General features: G+C 36.0%; 3 protein-coding genes across 3 annotated transcripts; 2 read left to right on the top strand and 1 right to left on the bottom strand.

The window, feature by feature from the left end:
• Positions 1-1,577: 1,577 nt before the first annotated feature.
• LOC132942916 (heat shock 70 kDa protein cognate 4-like) lies at positions 1,578-5,457 on the top strand. Its single transcript, XM_061011630.1, has 4 exons — positions 1,578-1,736; positions 2,913-3,189; positions 3,521-3,669; positions 3,736-5,457. The coding sequence occupies exons 2-4, from the start codon at positions 2,982-2,984 to the stop codon at positions 5,341-5,343; spliced, it is 1,965 nt and encodes a 654-aa protein (XP_060867613.1). The 5' UTR covers positions 1,578-1,736; positions 2,913-2,981; the 3' UTR covers positions 5,344-5,457.
• A 3,880-nt stretch (positions 5,458-9,337) lies between these two features.
• On the top strand, positions 9,338-12,319 carry LOC132943415 (serine/threonine-protein kinase ICK-like). Its single transcript, XM_061012400.1, has 4 exons — positions 9,338-9,739; positions 10,570-10,624; positions 10,704-10,871; positions 11,674-12,319. The coding sequence occupies exons 1-4, from the start codon at positions 9,639-9,641 to the stop codon at positions 12,058-12,060; spliced, it is 711 nt and encodes a 236-aa protein (XP_060868383.1). The 5' UTR covers positions 9,338-9,638; the 3' UTR covers positions 12,061-12,319.
• A 1,964-nt stretch (positions 12,320-14,283) lies between these two features.
• LOC132942768 (uncharacterized) lies at positions 14,284-19,575 on the bottom strand. Its single transcript, XM_061011407.1, has one exon. It carries the CDS (start codon positions 19,573-19,575, stop codon positions 14,284-14,286), a length of 5,292 nt encoding a protein of 1,763 aa, XP_060867390.1.
• Between the last annotated feature and the right edge of the window lie 1,710 nt (positions 19,576-21,285).

A 21,285-nucleotide genomic window follows, 5' to 3' on the forward strand; every position in this document is an offset into this window, starting at 1 on the left:
AAACATTTTTAACATAGGTAATATACAATATTAATTTTATTTCTACCTACATTATGTATAATTTATAAAATAATTTTTATCTAGTCGATCCCCAATATAATGCTACATTGCTACCGCAGGGGATTTTTTTCCAATACCACGGATACACCATAGGTACACCTCACGCGCTCACGTATAATATATTTATTACGTCGTTTCCATCTACAAATCAAATAACAAGGAACAACCCATGGTAGAAATAACTTAATAGTTTATTTCCAATTTCCATCATGTAACAACCTAGATATAGTACTAGGAAATAAAAGCCCTAAAATAAAAATACAGTATTAAAAAGTTCTCTGACAAATTAGCTTCAAATACTTTAAATGTAAAACATGTTTGCTTTAATTAGTTAAAGTTACATTAGAATAACAACGTATATAGGTATAATAAAAAATATATAAATATACATTTGAAATACTCGGAATTTACCACCGTTTTCTATTTGTCCATACAAAATTAACGCACTGCACTACTGCAGTGTGACTGTGTAGAAAGAGGTCTATTATTATAATATAAGCCACAGCCCACAAGTCGAACGTTAATCGTTTTTCACTTGAGAGTTGAGGTGACTGACTTCCTTTAAGACACTCAACGAACACGGTTTTCGGAATTATGCTTTTCGACTTTCATAAAAGCACAGACTGGACCGTATCATCTACCAGTCCCGTTAAATTACCTATTTCCACGGGCGTGAGAGAACATTTCTATAGATACTCAAACTCGACTTTCAAACGTCTTCGAAAGAGACCGCCAAAAGGCCAAGCCTTATCAAAAATCCTTATATTATATTATGATCCAAGACCGACCAACAGGCGCGACTTTTATAATTCAAACAAACGACTATAGAGTACTAGCTAGACCTCCAAAATCGGTACCCATTCATAGCCTGCTGTCACGGGGGTCGTGGGGGTCTCAGAAATATGAGCCATAAAGACTCCCAATAAAAGCAAATTTCCTTAATTATTATTTACTAGGGTGCCTTTTTCCCTAGATGTCTACTGCTTAGATAATACACTTATATTTAAAATATAAATTATATTATACGGATATCAACGGCATAAAAAGTGTATCTTGAATTGTGTGCATTGCGCGGTGAATCTTTCGGGATTTTAATATTTTATCCCACCGCGGAAATCCTAAATCGTCCACCCATATTAATATAATACATTCCGTTGATTGGCGTTGACGTCAATGGTCAATCGCGGTTTGCCAACAATGCAAACAGTACAAACCACCAAGAAGTCCAAGGTTCAACCGCCAAGCCGTCAAGGCCAAACGGCTAACACACACGAGTACACGATACATTGGGAACACGTCTGGAAAACGCGAACGTGACGGAGATGCCCGCGGTTGATCGTGGGGCCGCGGGGGGTCGGCATTCGGTATAACCGTCGAAACCCCCGGAAAGGCGGAAACTGCGGTCGGGTTTTTTCTTCCATGAAACGTCTAGAATGTTCTAGAGCCGTCGACCCCCACCACTTACTTGTCCAACCCTTCGCCCCGCCGTCAGCCCGGTAATCGGTATACGGCAATACGGTCCGCTTGCTACGACGGCGAACGGATTCATTTACGTCAACTACCGTCTCCCCACCACCCGGCAAACACAAGTCATAACCACTGAAAGCGCTACGGCAACGCACTCGTCTGTCGGCATCTTCCATTTTGTTCCTGGACTCTACACGGGATACTAGTCTGTGAGTATGATTTGTTGTTGTTTTATTCATTATTTTTGTTCCATCTTGTTTCGTTGAAATGTCCCCGACCACGAAATCTATTCAATTTTCACCATCAGAACAACACTTCCCCGCGGTTACACAATTAGTTTCCAAAACCAAGACATTCGCATTGTTTTTTTCGGCCCGACAATATCGTCCTCCCCGTCGTATTATTGTGGAGCACCTCGCACGATGTACGCTTTTAAGGTTATATGCGAACATTAGTTATAAGTGGTTCCGTCGTTTTTGATTTGTCGAATATCGATTCGTTTTATCAAATCTCCCGTTGCCATTTGTCGTGTAATATAATATGATTGTCGTTTTCTTTCTCGCCGTCCGTCTTTTTGTCGTTTCTTTGTTCGGCGGTGTGCCGCCTGTTCGCGCCATTAACCGCATAACCGAACTGTTCACAACTCGTGTTTTTCACGACTCCGTATATTATTTTGTTTTTTATGCTCGACTTGAGCATTTGTTTCCGTTTTATGACCATTGCATATTATATTGGTATTTAGTATCAATTATCGTTAAACCTTAGTCCGTTACCTGTTGGGCCAAGGCCGTATTGTAACGCATCACTTAGTTCAATAAAACGATTTTCCGTCATATTCCAATGTCGAGAACTGACTAAGCATTAGTGAGCAATAAGTAATCGAATATTAATTGTTTGATTAGGAATATGGTGACAATAGAGATAATTCAGTAAATTGTTCTTACAATCATCCAATCTTTATTTATATTTATACCAAAACGATTATATTATTAATTTATAAATTAATATTTTTATTGAATTGTTCCCTGCTATGACTCGTTATTTTAATGAGATTGTCATTAATTCTTTTAATTATAACAAATACAACAGATACCTGTAAACTATGTAATACATTATACATTTTAACTAACTGCATGATGCAGTTATTTATATTATTTTAAGTAGTATAAATAGGCAGTTTTAAAGTAGGAGTTTCATCTTGTCTTGACACAATATAGTGCAATCTCTTGGTAAAGAATAAATATTTGTATTGTAAATCATACTATAAATAGTAATGATTTTTAATTTTGTATGTCCTTGTTATACTGAATATGGATAGCATAATTCCAATGTTAAACTATCGATACAGTTCTTATATAATAAATAAGTATTTTTTTTTTATATAGGACTTCTTGTCAAACTACAAGACTTATTTCATATATTCCTTACTATAAAAATACTACATACCAAGAAAAATGGCTGCCAAAACTCCTGCTGTTGGTATTGATTTGGGTACAACTTACTCTTGTGTCGGTGTTTTCCAACACGGCAAAGTAGAGATAATTGCTAATGACCAAGGAAACCGTACCACACCCAGTTATGTTGGTTTCACCGATACTGAACGTCTCATTGGAGATGCTGCCAAAAATCAGGTCGCCATGAACCCCAACAACACAATCTTTGGTAAGTATTAAGCTTAGATCATATACTATAGATAGATTCACAGCATAATCAATACAAAAAAGACGTTGCTGATATCAGCGACAAGTCACCAAATTAGGTGGTCGATAAGCATGCGCAATGCGACGTCTCATATTTATCCACAGATACCTATTGTACCTATGAATAATTATGCGAGGAATTGCGCTTGCGCACTTTGATCACCTAATTTGGTGCCTTCTCGCTATATTGGCAACAAAATTATACGCTGTAGCTACATCTATAGTATATGATCTAAGGTATTAAGCTACTAATATTGTTAATGACTGTTAATAACTTTTTTTTAACATTATAGATGCCAAGCGTTTGATTGGAAGACGTTTCGAAGATGCTACTGTACAAGCCGATATGAAACATTGGCCTTTTGAAGTAGTCAGTGATGGTGGTAAACCTAAAATCAGAATTTCCTACAAAGGAGAAAACAAAATCTTCTCCCCTGAAGAGGTACTATTAAATAAAATTTAAGAAAAATGATAACAAATAATAATTTTTTTTTAATTTTGTTTTTAGGTATCGTCTATGGTTTTGACCAAGATGAAGGAAACCGCTGAAGCTTACCTAGGAAAAACAGTAACAAATGCTGTTATCACAGTACCTGCATATTTCAACGATTCCCAACGTCAAGCTACCAAAGATTCTGGTACCATTGCTGGTTTAAACGTAATGCGTATCATCAATGAGCCTACAGCTGCTGCCATTGCATATGGTTTAGACAAGAAAACATCTGGTGAACGCAACGTTCTGATCTTTGATCTGGGTGGTGGTACTTTTGATGTATCCATCTTGACCATTGAAGATGGAATATTTGAAGTCAAGTCAACTGCTGGTGACACTCACTTGGGAGGTGAAGATTTTGACAACAGAATGGTCAATCACTTTGTACAAGAGTTCAAACGCAAGTACAAGAAGGATGTAACTACCAACAAGAGAGCCCTGAGGCGTTTGAGGACTGCCTGCGAACGTGCAAAGCGTACTCTTTCCTCATCCACCCAAGCTAGCATTGAAATTGATTCTTTGTTCGAAGGTGTCGACTTCTACACTTCAATCACTCGTGCTCGTTTTGAAGAATTGAATGCTGATCTTTTCCGCAGCACCATGGAGCCAGTAGAAAAATCTCTCCGTGATGCTAAAATGGACAAATCTGCCATCAATGACATTGTATTGGTTGGAGGTTCTACCCGTATTCCCAAAGTACAGAAATTATTACAAGACTTCTTCAACGGCAAAGAATTAAACAAGTCTATCAACCCTGATGAAGCTGTTGCCTATGGTGCAGCAGTACAAGCTGCCATTTTACACGGAGACAAATCTGAAGAAGTCCAAGACTTATTGTTGCTCGATGTTACTCCTCTGTCTTTGGGTATTGAGACTGCTGGTGGTGTGATGACCGCTCTCATCAAGCGTAACACAACCATCCCAACCAAACAAACCCAAACTTTCACCACTTACTCTGACAACCAACCTGGAGTCTTGATCCAAGTGTATGAAGGAGAACGTGCTATGACAAAGGACAACAACTTGTTAGGAAAATTCGAGTTGACTTCCATTCCTCCCGCACCACGTGGAGTCCCCCAGATCGAAGTCACCTTCGACATCGACGCCAATGGTATCTTGAACGTTAGTGCTATTGAAAAATCTACCAACAAAGAAAATAAAATCACCATCACCAATGATAAGGGACGTTTAAGCAAGGAAGATATTGAACGCATGGTCAATGATGCTGAAAAATATAAGAATGAAGATGAACAACAAAAAAATATCATTGCCGCTAAGAATGGTTTGGAATCCTACTGTTTCAACATGAAGAGCACAATGGAAGATGAAAAAATCAAAGAAAAGATCCCAGAATCTGACAAGAACACAATTTTGGAAAAAGTTAACGAAACAATCAAATGGTTGGATGCTAACCAACTGGCTGAAAAGGAAGAATATGAACACAAACAAAAAGAATTGGAAGGCATTTGCAACCCAATTATCACCAAATTGTATGCTGGTGCTGGTGGTGGTATGCCAGGTGGTCCCGGTGGTATGCCTGGATTCCCAGGAGCTGCTGGTGCTGGTGGTGCTGCCCCAGGTGCTGGCTCAGGAGCCGGTCCAACTATTGAAGAAGTCGATTAAACTTAATTGCAATTCATCACATTCCTACATCGTTTAAACACCAACAGATAACTTGTTTTTTTTTTTTCTGATGCATTTACTTTCTATGATCAATAATAAAAACATTTATCAACATTTCATTGACTTATTTTTAACTAATTTTATTTTAAAGTTAATTGTTTACAAAAGTGTAGTTGTTAAATACTTGAAAATTATTTTCCGTATGAAGGTCTAAATTGAGCTTTGGCTAAATTGTCAACATCCCTCGTTTGATTTAATAATATATTTCAGGTAGTTAACTGTTTTAATGATCAAACTATCAGATGGTTGAAATAATGATAAATGAATAATTTTGAAGAGGATTATCAATAATCCAATAGAGTAAATAACAGGTTTTTACAGAATTTAAATTATCGTAAAATCTTTTAATTGCCCAAAAATGCATTGTTAATTAAACCCATCACTTGTGACTTACTATTGTGTAATGATAATAAATTATAAATATACAACCAAAATACATTTTGTATTCAAAATAAACTAATAACCAATTGAATTAAAATTAATCAATTAATTTCTTACAATACATCATTATAATCTATAGGATTATGATTATTTTTTAGTGTTGTCATGTGTTAAGCATTAAAATGGTTTTTTTTTTAAAGTAGTCAAATTCTGTAAACCTTTTTATTGAACTTATACAATTGTACTATAACTACTTGCTATAATTGCCTCATCGAAAAAATAGTTTAAATCATTAATTTGGAATTCCTTTAATGGTAACACTTTCATGAAGTGAACCTTGGCCTTGGCATTCTCAGCTTGTCATTTCCACTAATGTATTAACATAATTTAGTTGAGATAGGTAATTAATATGTTATGTCGTCAGTACTCGTTACTGATGTAGTGTCGTTGGATGGAATAAATTTAGGGGACAACAAAATAATTTAACAGCATTACCTAAAGTATTTAGTTTTTGAAACTTAAAATATCAAACGCGCAAAGCTAATGATAAATTAGCGTTAATGAAAGTTGCCAATAATGATCCAAAACTACAAAAACTTAGTTTTTTAGTCATTGAGAGACTGGTAGTGTTGGAGTCGTTTGCTGAACAATTTCTCAATAAAATGCTATGGCTTGGGGCAAGAAAGGCCAATGTCACATTTGGATGAATTTGAGATAGTTAGTCAGATAAGATAAGATGATATAATAAGATGTCATTAAAATTTGTTTATGTTATTTGTGTGAAAACGATTAATGTTAATTGATGCAGTGTGACCCAATTAGATTTGACATTGGCCACTAATGTAAAGCATAAGCTATATAGAAATTAGAAATAGAATTATTAAAATTACATACCAATAAATAACATAACAATAAGTAATTATAGTTGTACTCCAACATAAATAAAAATTTATAAAATATATATAAAAATGTTATAAATAATTTTTTTTATAAATAAATTACATATTTTGTTTTAAACTCGATTAAATTATGTTTTAAACATGTTTAAAACCGTTTGAAAAATCATTTTAGGAAAACATGTTTTAAACAAACAAAACGTCATGTTTTAAACGATTAAAACAGTTTTTAATAAACCCTGCGTCACATTATGATTTATAATGCAGTCGGATATTATTATTAGGTAAGACGTAGGTATTATTTAGTAATAATAAAAAAATTAAGTTGTTTTGTTATTAAAAATCCACCACTGAACATAATTAATCAATGACATAGGTATTAGTTAATTTTTTTATTTGTTGAGTACTTGGTAATAAGACATTCCTATCCTATGCGGCTATCTACGAATATGTACACTCTTACAGAACGGTTTTAATTTTTTTTTTTAGCTATTTTAACATGATAATAAATAATAATTATACATAGCTAATAGTTTATACATGACTAAGTTATTATTTTGGCTTAATGCCGCGTGCAGCGCCCATAACAAATTTTGATTTTCTTAATGTACCTACTATAGAGCTCTGCACGGTCTGGTCTAGACCGGTCCAAACCGGACCGGGCCGGACCATGGTTCGGTCTTTGTGTATTGAAATTTAATGTGGTTCGGTCCGGTTCGGTCTCTTCGTTTATAAAAAAAAAAAAAATGGTCCAGTCCGGTCCGCCATCAAATTTATATTAGTCCAATATTGTCCGCTCTATAGTGATCTGCATTTGGAACGACGATTTAATATTAAAATTTTACATATAATTTATATTACGTTAAAAAATAAAAATCATAATAAAATAATCGTTCGGTCTGATGACTTCATTTTTATTTTATCGGGCCGATCCAGTCCTGGTCTCTGTTAAAAAGGAACAGTCCGGTTCGGTCTATAAGAAAACGGACCGTGCAAAGCTCTAGTACCTACTTATGCATTTCATTATTTTGAAGTCAGAATTTGGCGGTCAGACTTAGTTATAGGTAGGTATCTAACTTAAATTTATAGTATTTTCATATACACCCGGCGTGGTCACTTGCTTGCTGTGGTCACTCGGACAATTAAAATCGAAAACATTGGGATCCCTCGGTTTGTTATGTAAAACCACCTTGAATGACTTCAAAACTAACTGTTCACTGTCATTTTCAGCATGCTCAACTACATAGGTATGTTAAATCAAACAAATTGAAAACATACAAAGTATGTCCAGTAAAACATAAATATACCTACCACTGGTTTCACCATCATTTTTAACTTGTTAAAACACATAAAAAAAAATTCAAAATTCGTTATAGGCGACGGGCGCGACAGTCAAGTACGGTGTGTTGTGCGTATGCGTGTAAATACGTTAAATCCCAAAATTTGGAAGAATATAACTTCCAAAATAATGATTTCCACAATTTATTTTTGCACCGTCAAACTTAACTTGTCGAAGTACGTATGTTTCAAAAAAAAAAAAAATGCAATGCGTAGGTATCTGAAGTGAATTTACGCCATATTAAATAGTGTTGTTTTTAAAGTTAAAATATTAGGCACATTCATTTTGAGGACGACTATAAAAAATCTTGCCATCAATATATTTAAAGAGTATACAGAATACGAGACCTTAACTTAGCACCTCCATAATAAAATCCTAGATCCGCCACTGCACCTACCTAAACACAACAGTTAAAGGTCCAATCAACAATTGCTTAAAAGTCGACATAGATCCAATATCGTCAACATTGGTAGGTACCTATTCGTCTTTATACGTGTATAGTGTATAGTAGGTATATAAAAAATATGTCTGGAATTAAGAAAGCAAATCATAAAAGCTTTTACTAGTAGGTAAATATACTCATACCAAAATGTAGGTAGGTAATCTAAAATATTAAGATTCGAATGATAATAATAGCTATACGCCTATAGCCTATAGGTAACATAGGTATATTTTAATATTTACTATATTATGTTTTTTAATCAAACAAATCTCATCAACGCTATTAGTTTTGGCGCTGCTCAGATATGTTTACCTACCCCATGCAAGTGTAAATAAATAATAGTAATTATAGTACGTGTACCGTATCCGTATATTGCTAGGTGGAATAAGTCAAATCACCTACCTACCTACAACAGACTATTTTTTTTTTAATAGCATTATTATGGTACCTACCTATTACTCATAGTACTATACAAACATATAATTAGTATATAGGTAATGTGTAACGGTTGTATATTATATATATTTATGGGTCACAGTCCATTTGTATACCTACCTATTAAATATAATATATTATTGTGTTATCACGATGGACTCCGCAGTCATATTTATTAGGTAGGTAGGTACCTATATGATGTTTTTTTTTCGATTTTAATTTAACTCGCATTATATACATAGGTATAGGTATATTGATTGTCTAGTCAAAACAGTCAAATATATATATATGTATGTTGTGTGGCCCACGTGAACTTTCAGACAAGGTCTTGTGATTGTACAAAACGCCTGAAATGTATCCTAGCAACGGTATATTTATATTGATGCAGGTGGTTGGTTTTGAGTGTTCGGCTTTGTATAATAATAGGTATAGGTACCTAGCTATACGTTCTGCGTTCCCCGTACAATGTGGTGTCTTCGTGCCGCAGAGTGCAGATCAATATATCGTACGAATCTACCTAATAATATTCTGTTGTGTCGCATACAATGTTAACTTTACGCTAATCGCTTACAATATAACATAATATACTGTAAGATAGGTACCTACACGCTGTCTAAGAACGTGCCTATGCTGGCGTATATTATAATATATAGGTAATACTGTCACCGACGCAAAGACATATCAACAGAACACTGCTATATTCACGCCACGTGTGTTCATGAAGAAATGACAATAAACCAACATGAACAGATACATGACTCTGAATCAGCTTGGAGACGGCACGTATGGATCAGTCGTGTTGGGACAAAACATCGATACAGGAGAAAAGGTGGCCATTAAGAGGTAAACGGAATTGCGCATACATAATATTATTATTAGTGTATTAAGTACACTATATTACCCATCATAAACATAAAACGAAATCAAAATTATAACATTCTTAAAAAAATTCAACTAAGAAAATAATTATAACAATTGGTATTATATAATTGTTATTTATACACAATAAGATAATAAAATATAAAAAATATCGTATTAATATTATTATGTTCGAGAAAGATTATAACATTTTTAGAATAAGCCGCATACAATTAATATGATAGGTATAGCTGAGGTACTACCTATCTCGTGTAAAATGAGCTAGTATTGTTATACCTATATGTGCTGCAATATGAGTACTCTTTTGTATAACATGTGATGTACTATTGTCTATTGTACTGAATACTGATGTATCGTAACATTATATGTATATTTAACCTCGTATCGTTACAACTTGAATACGTGTATCTGTAAGTTGTAACTCGTAGAGGTTTTTAAAATTGTATACCTACAGGTATGCAATTTTTGAGGGTAATACTATAGATACTCGCCCGTAGTTCAATGAATATGTTTTTGTCGAATTTTTTTTTTAGTATCATAATATTAATACTAACACAATTAAAACACTGGGTATCTACGGACGTTATCACAATAAATTAAACCATTTAGACAGCGCCAGCAGGTATTATACAAATACCTATTTCAGCTAGGTAGTAGCCATTATAGGTATAATAATATAGGTAATATACTTGAATAGGTACCTATAATATAATAATTATGGTATACCGTATATACATGGCTAAATGTCTTAAGACCCCATGTGTTGTGTTTTAAAATACATTTAATTCTTACAGAATGAAAAGAAAATATTATTCTTGGGATGAAGCAATGAATTTGAGAGAAGTTAAGGTAGGTACACTCTATATTATATACTAATATACTTCATGCAAAATTCTGAATTTTATCAAATGTTAAAATATTTTTGCAGTCTTTGAAAAAATTAAATCATGCTAATTTAATAAAGCTGAGAGAAGTCATAAGAGAAAACGATACACTCTACTTTGTATTCGAATATATGAAAGAAAATCTTTATCAGCTTATGCGGAGTCAGAGTAAATTTTTTCCCGAACAGTCCATCAGAAATATACTTTATCAGGTAAAAATCGTATGATAAAAATATATAATATACATTATACGAAAATTTTAAGTATATAATACATATCATATCATATTATTAGTCAACTGTCGAGTCAGAATAACTCTAAAGTGGAAAAATAAGTTTTTGGTATAAATGCATTTTTTACCTAATTGTTGTATTTATAATTTATTCATTGTGGTAAACAGTAATATTTAGATAATAATTATCTAAATATTAGGGACAGGCGGACAGTATTCCAAACTTATTTGATTAAAATAATGTAATATCCTTTAACTTAAACTAAAAAAACCAACTTTTTACATTTATTGTAATCTATATTAAGGGTTTATCCATTATTATTTATTATTTTAGAACAATTTCCCCAATTAGTAAGTACTTTTAGCGATTTTTACACACATTACATTATTATTTATTTGGGGTTAAGTTAGCCAAACACAATCCTAGTTTGACTATATATAATACCGTCGATATAAAGACGTTTATGAGAGAAACTCGTGAGGGTTATGCAAATTTTTTTTCATCCAATTACTACTGTAGGTATCTATAATAGTTGGTACAGTTGGCATAGATATGTATATTTTGGTCTAATACTCATTAATAGTTTAAAGAAATTCCTCTAAAATAATCCATAAGCTTGGGTGTATCCTGCAGTCATACAGATTTTGTTCCCTTCCTTAAACTATACACGTACATCACGTATATAATAATAATATGTACCTATTATAATAATGAATAATATATATATATATATATATATGTATATGTATATTCCATTTCGCGTGTGTAATTTTGTTCAAAGATATTGCAAGGATTGGCGTTCATGCACAGGCACGGTTTCTTCCACCGGGACATGAAGCCGGAGAACCTACTGTGCTGCGGTCCCGAGCTTGTCAAAATCGCCGATTTTGGTTTGGCCAGGGAGACTCGGTCGCGCCCCCCGTACACCGACTACGTGTCCACCCGATGGTATCGGGCCCCCGAGGTGTTGTTGCATTCGATCAATTACAGCACGCCGATCGACTTGTGGGCCGTCGGCTGCATCATGGCCGAGCTGTACACGTTCAGACCGTTGTTTCCGGGCACGAGCGAGATCGATCAAATATTCAAAATATGCTCGGTCCTAGGCACGCCCGATAAGGTACTTACGTGTATATATGGGCTGCTGCTGCAGATGTTAGGCGTGTGACACCACACCAAATTACGCATCATTTATAGGTCTAGTCTGTATATTATTGTTATCTTCATTCTACTTGCAATATTTCCATATAGGTACCTATACTGCAGTTCTATAATGTCACGAATTCACAACGTTTGCTAGCATATATATATAGTACCTGTAGGCGGCTAGGCATATCACGTTGGAAAGATTACCTGATACTATTTAAAAGTTTAAAGGGTGTATTTTTAATTTATTTATTGCTTTATTATAATACGTTTCTGAGACGAAAAGATGTTCTCCATTTTAATAATATCATAGATTATAAGTCAAACGGATGTAGACAAAATAGATTTTTTATTATTGCGACCTATAGGTATTATAATATTGCTATATGCTATTCTATTATTATCTTTTTGAACTATTAAAACATCAACTCTACACTACATTATTATACATAATGTTGTCTCTATAGTAGTATATTGATTAGACATAAGAACCTATACGTATAACATTGTTACACTAAATACAAATTTAGACGAATAATGGAATATATTTTTAAAGGCTACAACTCATGTTGCTTATAGCATCTAAACATGAAGCATGCTGAATATAATCGTTATACCGGAATCTACCTACGTTAGGTTAGGTATATTATATATTCATTGATTATGACGTATTAAAAATGAGTGCTTGATTTGATTTGATGGAGGAAGGGACAAAGTACCTCAATAAAATTTTCGGATAGGTATTTTAGCCTAGTCATATTTCATCAAAGTAGGTTAGGTACTCTAATATTTATTTTCAGAAGTCGAGCACTGATTAACATAGTTACCTAACGTATTACGTATGATTTTTATAACATTAGTTTATTATAAAATATTATTGTACGGGCCGGGAGCCTATGACGATAATACGCGCACCCCGGACACCTTATAATCGCTCACCACTAACACCTAGGTCTTAAATATGCGAGCACTAGCTGGGTGTGTAATGGTGTAATAGTTCGAACAGCAGTGGTCGGGATCGCCGGGCAAATACTGTCGAACTACGTAATGCGTGTAGTGTAATTATGTGTATTATCTGTGTGTTAAGTGTGTATATATGTGGGTGTGTTTATAATAATTAATAATAAGGAAAAATGGTAACACAGTTGCTGGTATAAATGAGTTGCTGTATAATACAATAATAATAATAAATAACAAATAATAAATAAGGCAATAAATCACAGCAACACAATAATGGTGTAAAAAAATATAATATAATGAATCGCAGCCCTTATGGCTAAACGAGATACATGTATGCTATTATGGCCATTCTCACCCAAAACAGAATAAATTATATAAATTAGCCCTTCTGGCTCAACAGAGTTAAGGTTTAATATTATGTGCAGCTATGTGAGCTGTAGGTATATAAATTCGTTAAATAATATTACAATAATATGTAGTCCTTATGACAAATCAGAATAATGATAAATTAATAATACTATGCGGCCCTTCTGGTACAACAAATAATAATTATAATACGAAATGGGTAATAGTAAAAATAATAATAGTAATAAGAATAACTCACAATTTGTGGAGCGCAGACTGGCCAGCTGGTCTCATACTTCTGCTATAACAATAATGTATAAAAAAAGACAACACTGGCGATACGCACCGGGTAATGATAATAATAATAATAATAATAATATAACAAGAATTTTATATAATAATTCGTGGCGATTCGCGCCCACGATACAATACTATTTACTATTAAATAGCCGGCGATTCGCGCACACTCAATATATTATAATAATATGGCAATTTGCGCCGCGGAACTTAAAGTAAATTGAATTACAATATGTATAATAAATGGCCCTTATGGCGCACAATAATAAGATTATAATTAAATACTTGGCTATTCGAGCCTGCAACAAAAATCTGTAAATAACAATACTTTACCGTTTTAGTATAAAAAATATTATAATATTGCGGTACAAAAATGCATGCGTGGATACTGCTGCGAGAACGTTCGGTACGAGACAAAAATCGCGGCGGCCGTGTTAAATAATATTCGCGGAGCCAGCTCGTCGAAGTGCGATAACGCGGTGATAATAAAAATAATTATGTATAATAATACTGTAGGTACAATTACATAATAATTCACTGGACACGTTTGAATAATATATACAAAAATAAAACAATGATTACAGCGGTGATTGTGTGTGTGTGTGTGACCAGCTGTTCCCCCGTGGCCGATATCTTATTTCTGTTATGTTGCGGCGGCAACATTCTCCCCCGCGTTGAAAATTTGTTTTTCAACTACCTCTTCGTCTGCATCTATATTTATGTCCTTGTCTGTTGGTAGTCGGCATAGTTTGACTGTCGGACGCTTCAATTCTGCCCCGGATCCGAGGCGCATTGTTACTACTCTTATGATCCCGTCATTACCAGGATGCACGTTAACTACTCTTCCCAGTTTCCATTTTGTGGGTGGTGTGTTTTCATCCCTTATAATAGCAATATCACCAATTTTTAATGGAGTTTTATTACTACTCCATTTTCCTCTAATTTGTAACTGAGGTAAATATTCGCTAGACCATCTTCGCCAAAAATGTTGCATTAACGCCTGTACATACTTCCATCTTTTAAGACTATTCAATGGTTCCTGTCTCAGGTCGACCTCAGGAGGTAACGAGATAGGACTGCCTACAAGGAAATGAGCTGGGGTTAGTACCTCTAAGTCAGATGGGTCGCTGCTCATTGGGGTCAGCGGTCGTGAGTTAAGGCAAGCTTCTATCTGGCACAATAGTGTTGATAATTCACCAATAGTTAGCTTGGCATCACTCATCATACGGGTTAAATGGTGTTTTGCACTTTTAACCGCACTCTCCCATAGGCCACCGAAATGTGGTGCTGATGGTGGGTTAAATCTCCATTCAATACCTCTCTGGGCTATCTGTGGATGAGCAGCCATTACATGCATGTACAGCTCTCTTCTTGCTCCAACGAAATTTGTACCGTTATCGCTAAATATTGTTGAACATAAGCCTCTACGCGCCGTGAATCGACGCAACGATGCCAGGAAGGCTTGGCTCGATAGATCTTCCACCATCTCCAAATGAACTGCTCTTGTGGTAAAACATACGAAAACGGCTATCCAGGCCTTCACGCCTATCACTCGCCTTATACCGCTTCTTATGATGATTGGTCCAGCAAAATCGACCCCAGTAACAGCGAACGGTCGTGCGACTTGGACCCTTTCCTTGGGTAATGGAGCCATCAAGGGAGCATTAAATGTTGGTTTTGCTCGGGTGCATTTCACGCAACGTGATACCACGGAACGAGCCATCACTCGACTTCTTAACGGCCAGTACCTTCGTCTCACCTCAGCAAGCAAAGCTTGAGGCCCACAATGTAATTGCTCTAAATGTATTTGTTCAAATATTAACCGAGTCACCTTATGATTTGCGGGCAACACGATCGGGTGCCTTTGTAACATTGACAACCCAGAATTGTTCAAACGTCCACCAACCAAGATTAGTCCTTCCTTTATAAATGGACGTAGGGACTTCAGTTTACTTTTTAGGTTCAACTCCCCTTGAGATTCCAGAGATCGTAACTCATCAAGGAAACATTCGGCTTGGACTTGTTTCAGTATACATACTTCGGCCGCTTGCAGTTCTCTTACAGACAAATAAACTTCACTTGGTACCCCTCTTGTTCTCAAATATTCTACAAATCTTTTTAACCAAGCTGTTGCTCTCTTCAGTCGTGACCAGGAGGAGTAATGTTGGACCAACTCTTGATTAGATTGAACTCCAACTAATGCAAATTGTATTGTGCGTTGCTCAGGTATTTCTTCTTCCTTCAATATATTTCTTGGGACCTTTTCCCACAACTCGTCTGATATGCCTAACCAATCAGGTCCATTCCACCAAAGTTTAGAAGCACTTATCTCCGTTACATTAGTACCTCGAGATATCATATCAGCAGGGTTCTTATCTGTTCTTACATAATTCCATTGCGATGCATTTGTAAGCTCTAAGATCTGATTAACGCGATTGCTGACGTACACCTTTAATCGATTGGATTGTGCATTTAACCAACTAAGAACTACAGTGGAATCTGTCCACAAATGACACTTATGACGATCAATTTCCCAAGCATCCGTTAGCTTTTGGAGTAATTGTGCTAATACCAAGGCACCATTCAGTTCAAGACGAGGAATTGTTGAACCCTTTATTGGCGCTACACGACTCCTAGCACACAGCAGTCGAACCTGCCACGTATTTTCAGAACAGTGCGATCGTACATATATGCAAGCCCCATAGGCTTCTTGCGACGCATCACAGAATCCGTGTATTTGGAATTCATTTGGTTTTGGTAGAACCTTTCTTGGGATGGATATATTTTGCAGTTTCTCTAAATCCTTATGGAATGACATCCACCGATCATGAATGTCTGAAGACAAGGGACTATCCCAATCAATTTTCAAAGCCCATACCTGCTGTAAAAATATCTTTCCCTTTACGAGTATTGGGGCTATAAAACCTATGGGGTCAAACACCTTGTTCAAATCGGATAGCAGTGTTCTTTTGGTCAATTTTGATCGTGCTGGAGTTGGTATGACATTGAACCTGAACTCATCAAGTACTGGGTTCCAACATAAGCCGAGAGACTTGACCATTTCTTCATCTCCTAATTCCAAGGTGAATAAGGGGTCCCTGACATTTTTACCAATATGTCCCAAGACGTAAGAGGAATTCGAACACCACTTTCTTAGAGGTAATTTTGCTGAGGCTAGAATTGACGTTATCTCTTGGTGCAATTGAATACATTCAGCTTCGGTTTCACCTCCCGTCATAAGATCATCCATATAAAAATCCTTCGTTATCGCGTCCGCAGCTCTGGGAAAATGTTCGTACGCTTGTTGTGCCAACGTTACCAAACACTGCGTTGTCATGAACGAGGCTGGTTTTGTACCATAAGTTACGGTGACCAATCGATAGGTCCGCAAAGCTTCACTAGGATTATTTCGCCAGAAAATCCGTTGGAGATCCCAGTCTTGTTCTGCCACAGCTACTTGTCGGAACATCTTCTCAATGTCAGACGAAATCACATATTGATATTTTCTAAAACGCGTAAGAATTGAGAATATGTCCTCCTGCGTCTTTGGGCCTCGCATCAATACGTCGTTGAGTGACAACCCTGAAGAAGTTCTCGCTGAGGCGTCAAAAACGATTCGAATTTTAGTTGTTAAACTTGAGCTCTTGAATACTGCATGGTGTGGTAAGTAGCATGATCGCTTAGGAATATTCGATTCCTTCACAACTTCTTGCATATGGCCCATCTCCAGATAATCTTTCATGAACTTCGTGTACTCAATTCGCAAGTCTGCATCTTGCTGTAGTTTTCTCTCCATACTGAGAAACCTAGATGTAGCTGAGTTGACACTCTGACCTAAATTAGTTAGGTCTGTTTTGACGGGTAATTGCAGCACGAAACGACCTTCCTCATTTCGTCTAAATGTGGACTGAAAATGTTCGAGCGCATGGTTTTCTTCGATAGAACACTGGTTTGCCTTTGATTGTTTGTCGTACAAAACATCCTCGTGGCCGAGAATTGCCTTAGATTCCTTTTCCAACGACCTGCCAACACTTAGCAGACATGTGTGGCTCAACTCACCTGTGACTATCCAACCCAACTTGCTGTCCTGCAGATATAACATCTTCACATCCAGCTGTATACGACTTGGCTGCAATATGTCAAAGAATGCACCACCTCCAATCAATAAATCGATTTGTTTGGAATCACAGAAATGAGGGTCAGCTAGCTGTGGTAATAGCTCACTTGGAATTGTCCAGCCTTCCACTGGAGGACGAACAGGTTGTAGTTGTGACATGATAACAGGTAAGGTATGACAAGATAAGTTGAAACTCGATGAACCAAATCTGGATTCAACATGTACATCAACATAGGTACTAGACTGGAGTGTGTTTGCTCCTATGCCACTAACTGGAATCGACGACCTTGCAGCTGGTAATTGTAGTTGTTTTGCTAGTCCCTTGGATATGAAGTTAACCTGCGAACCACTATCTAGTATGGCATGGCATTTCCTACGCACGCCTTGATGGTCCCTTACTAGAACTACTGCTGTTGACAAGAATACGTGGCCATGTCCTTGATGAACTAGTAATACCTTTTTTGAGCCAGTTTGGTTCGAAGACGAAGCTACACCTTCTTCAGGCGTGTCCTCGTCACTCACAGATTTCGAAGATTCCCCTTTTCTTTCATAATGAAGTAAAGTATTGTGCTTCCCCTTGCAGACAAAACAATTATATCTTGATCTGCATTTGTCAGCTGCATGTGCTGGATGAAGACAGTTGAAACATAGCTTAGTTTCACGTACAAAATTAATTCGATCTCCGACTGAAAGGTTCTTAAAACTGCTACATGTATACAACCTGTGCATGCTTGTGCAGTATGCGCATTTTTCTTTTACTTCGGATGCTGCTACAAGAGCACCTCTTGAGTGGGCTCCGAACTTCTTATTACTCACTGATCGGGTGAGTTGAGCTTCCTTCAATTGATTTTGTTTTGAATACCTTGTGCCCGAATTATTTGGAATAACCTTAGATCCCCCTTGATTTAAACTTACTGCCTCTGAACCTTCTAACGCCACACACCGGCTAGCCAGAAACGATTCGAGGTCCGAGTACTTGGGTAAATCAGTGTTTCTCAGATGTAGTTGCCATCCGTGCCCGGTGCTTCTGTCAAGACGTCCTGTAACTATAGTGATTAACCACGCATCCCAGTGTTCGATTGGTTGGTCAAGCGCGCTCAGTGCGGCAACATGAGTGCTTACATGCGAATAAAGTTCTTGCAGCGCTGATGCTGATGGTTCTTCAATTCTTGGACATTCAAGAAGCGATCGTATGTGCGACTGAATTACAAGACTAGGGTTGTCGTATCGTTGCTTAAGCCTTTCAACAACTACCGAATAGTTGCCGTCGTTGATAGGAATAGAACGCACCAAGTCTAATGCTTGCCCTTGTAAACACGAACGCAAATAATAAAACTTCTGAGCATCTGAATATTCATTTCCTTCATGTACTATAACACGGAAAATATCGAAGAATGAAGACCATTCTTGTATGTTTCCATCGAACGATGGCAGTGGTATTGGTGGCAGCTGATTCCGATGTCCTGAACTGCTGAAAATGTGCGAAGCATTGTGAACAGAAGTGTTTGATGCCTTATCTGCCTTGATAATTTCTTGCATCTGTGATCTTATCATAAAATATAGTTCTTCAAACTTATTCCTCTCGGTTTCAGCTTCTACAGTATCTTCAATAGTAATCAATTCGATTTGAGACTGAATATCATCAAACTTCCTGTTTATTTGTGGCAGCTCCTCCTGCCTGAACTCGAGTAATGAGACTGCTTGCTCACCGATAACGAAATTTGAAACAAAGGTTTGGGCACGTGTGAGGGCTGCTTTGACAACACCTCGTTTCCTTCTTAGCTCTGCTAACAATTTTATTTCCTCTTCGCTGTACATCGTTTAGTCCTTACAAGAAATATTGGCACAAATGAAGGATCACAAATCAAGGTCGAATGTGACCGATACAACGAGGTAAAATTGATTTGTCAAGAGTTGAAATTTCAATTGCGATACAAATTGATTAAATATTATAATTAAATAACAATAATTAAAATGGCAATATTAGCTTGATTTTAAATTATCAATCAGACTATTATCAACTGACGTAGATAGATATTAATCACAAAATGAAAATGTAAGCAATAATATCAATACGACGGAAGATAATAAGAAATAATTAATTCTAAAATGAATTAATATAACAATATCCGTAATCTAAGAAAATAATATTATAAATCACGTCGAGGTCACCAAAATGTACGGGCCGGGAGCCTATGACGATAATACGCGCACCCCGGACACCTTATAATCGCTCACCACTAACACCTAGGTCTTAAATATGCGAGCACTAGCTGGGTGTGTAATGGTGTAATAGTTCGAACAGCAGTGGTCGGGATCGCCGGGCAAATACTGTCGAACTACGTAATGCGTGTAGTGTAATTATGTGTATTATCTGTGTGTTAAGTGTGTATATATGTGGGTGTGTTTATAATAATTAATAATAAGGAAAAATGGTAACACAGTTGCTGGTATAAATGAGTTGCTGTATAATACAATAATAATAATAAATAACAAATAATAAATAAGGCAATAAATCACAGCAACACAATAATGGTGTAAAAAAATATAATATAATGAATCGCAGCCCTTATGGCTAAACGAGATACATGTATGCTATTATGGCCATTCTCACCCAAAACAGAATAAATTATATAAATTAGCCCTTCTGGCTCAACAGAGTTAAGGTTTAATATTATGTGCAGCTATGTGAGCTGTAGGTATATAAATTCGTTAAATAATATTACAATAATATGTAGTCCTTATGACAAATCAGAATAATGATAAATTAATAATACTATGCGGCCCTTCTGGTACAACAAATAATAATTATAATACGAAATGGGTAATAGTAAAAATAATAATAGTAATAAGAATAACTCACAATTTGTGGAGCGCAGACTGGCCAGCTGGTCTCATACTTCTGCTATAACAATAATGTATAAAAAAAGACAACACTGGCGATACGCACCGGGTAATGATAATAATAATAATAATAATAATATAACAAGAATTTTATATAATAATTCGTGGCGATTCGCGCCCACGATACAATACTATTTACTATTAAATAGCCGGCGATTCGCGCACACTCAATATATTATAATAATATGGCAATTTGCGCCGCGGAACTTAAAGTAAATTGAATTACAATATGTATAATAAATGGCCCTTATGGCGCACAATAATAAGATTATAATTAAATACTTGGCTATTCGAGCCTGCAACAAAAATCTGTAAATAACAATACTTTACCGTTTTAGTATAAAAAATATTATAATATTGCGGTACAAAAATGCATGCGTGGATACTGCTGCGAGAACGTTCGGTACGAGACAAAAATCGCGGCGGCCGTGTTAAATAATATTCGCGGAGCCAGCTCGTCGAAGTGCGATAACGCGGTGATAATAAAAATAATTATGTATAATAATACTGTAGGTACAATTACATAATAATTCACTGGACACGTTTGAATAATATATACAAAAATAAAACAATGATTACAGCGGTGATTGTGTGTGTGTGTGTGACCAGCTGTTCCCCCGTGGC

Source organism: Metopolophium dirhodum, chromosome 4 (assembly GCF_019925205.1).
Source record: "Metopolophium dirhodum isolate CAU chromosome 4, ASM1992520v1, whole genome shotgun sequence".
Lineage (NCBI taxonomy): Eukaryota > Metazoa > Arthropoda > Insecta > Hemiptera > Aphididae > Metopolophium > Metopolophium dirhodum.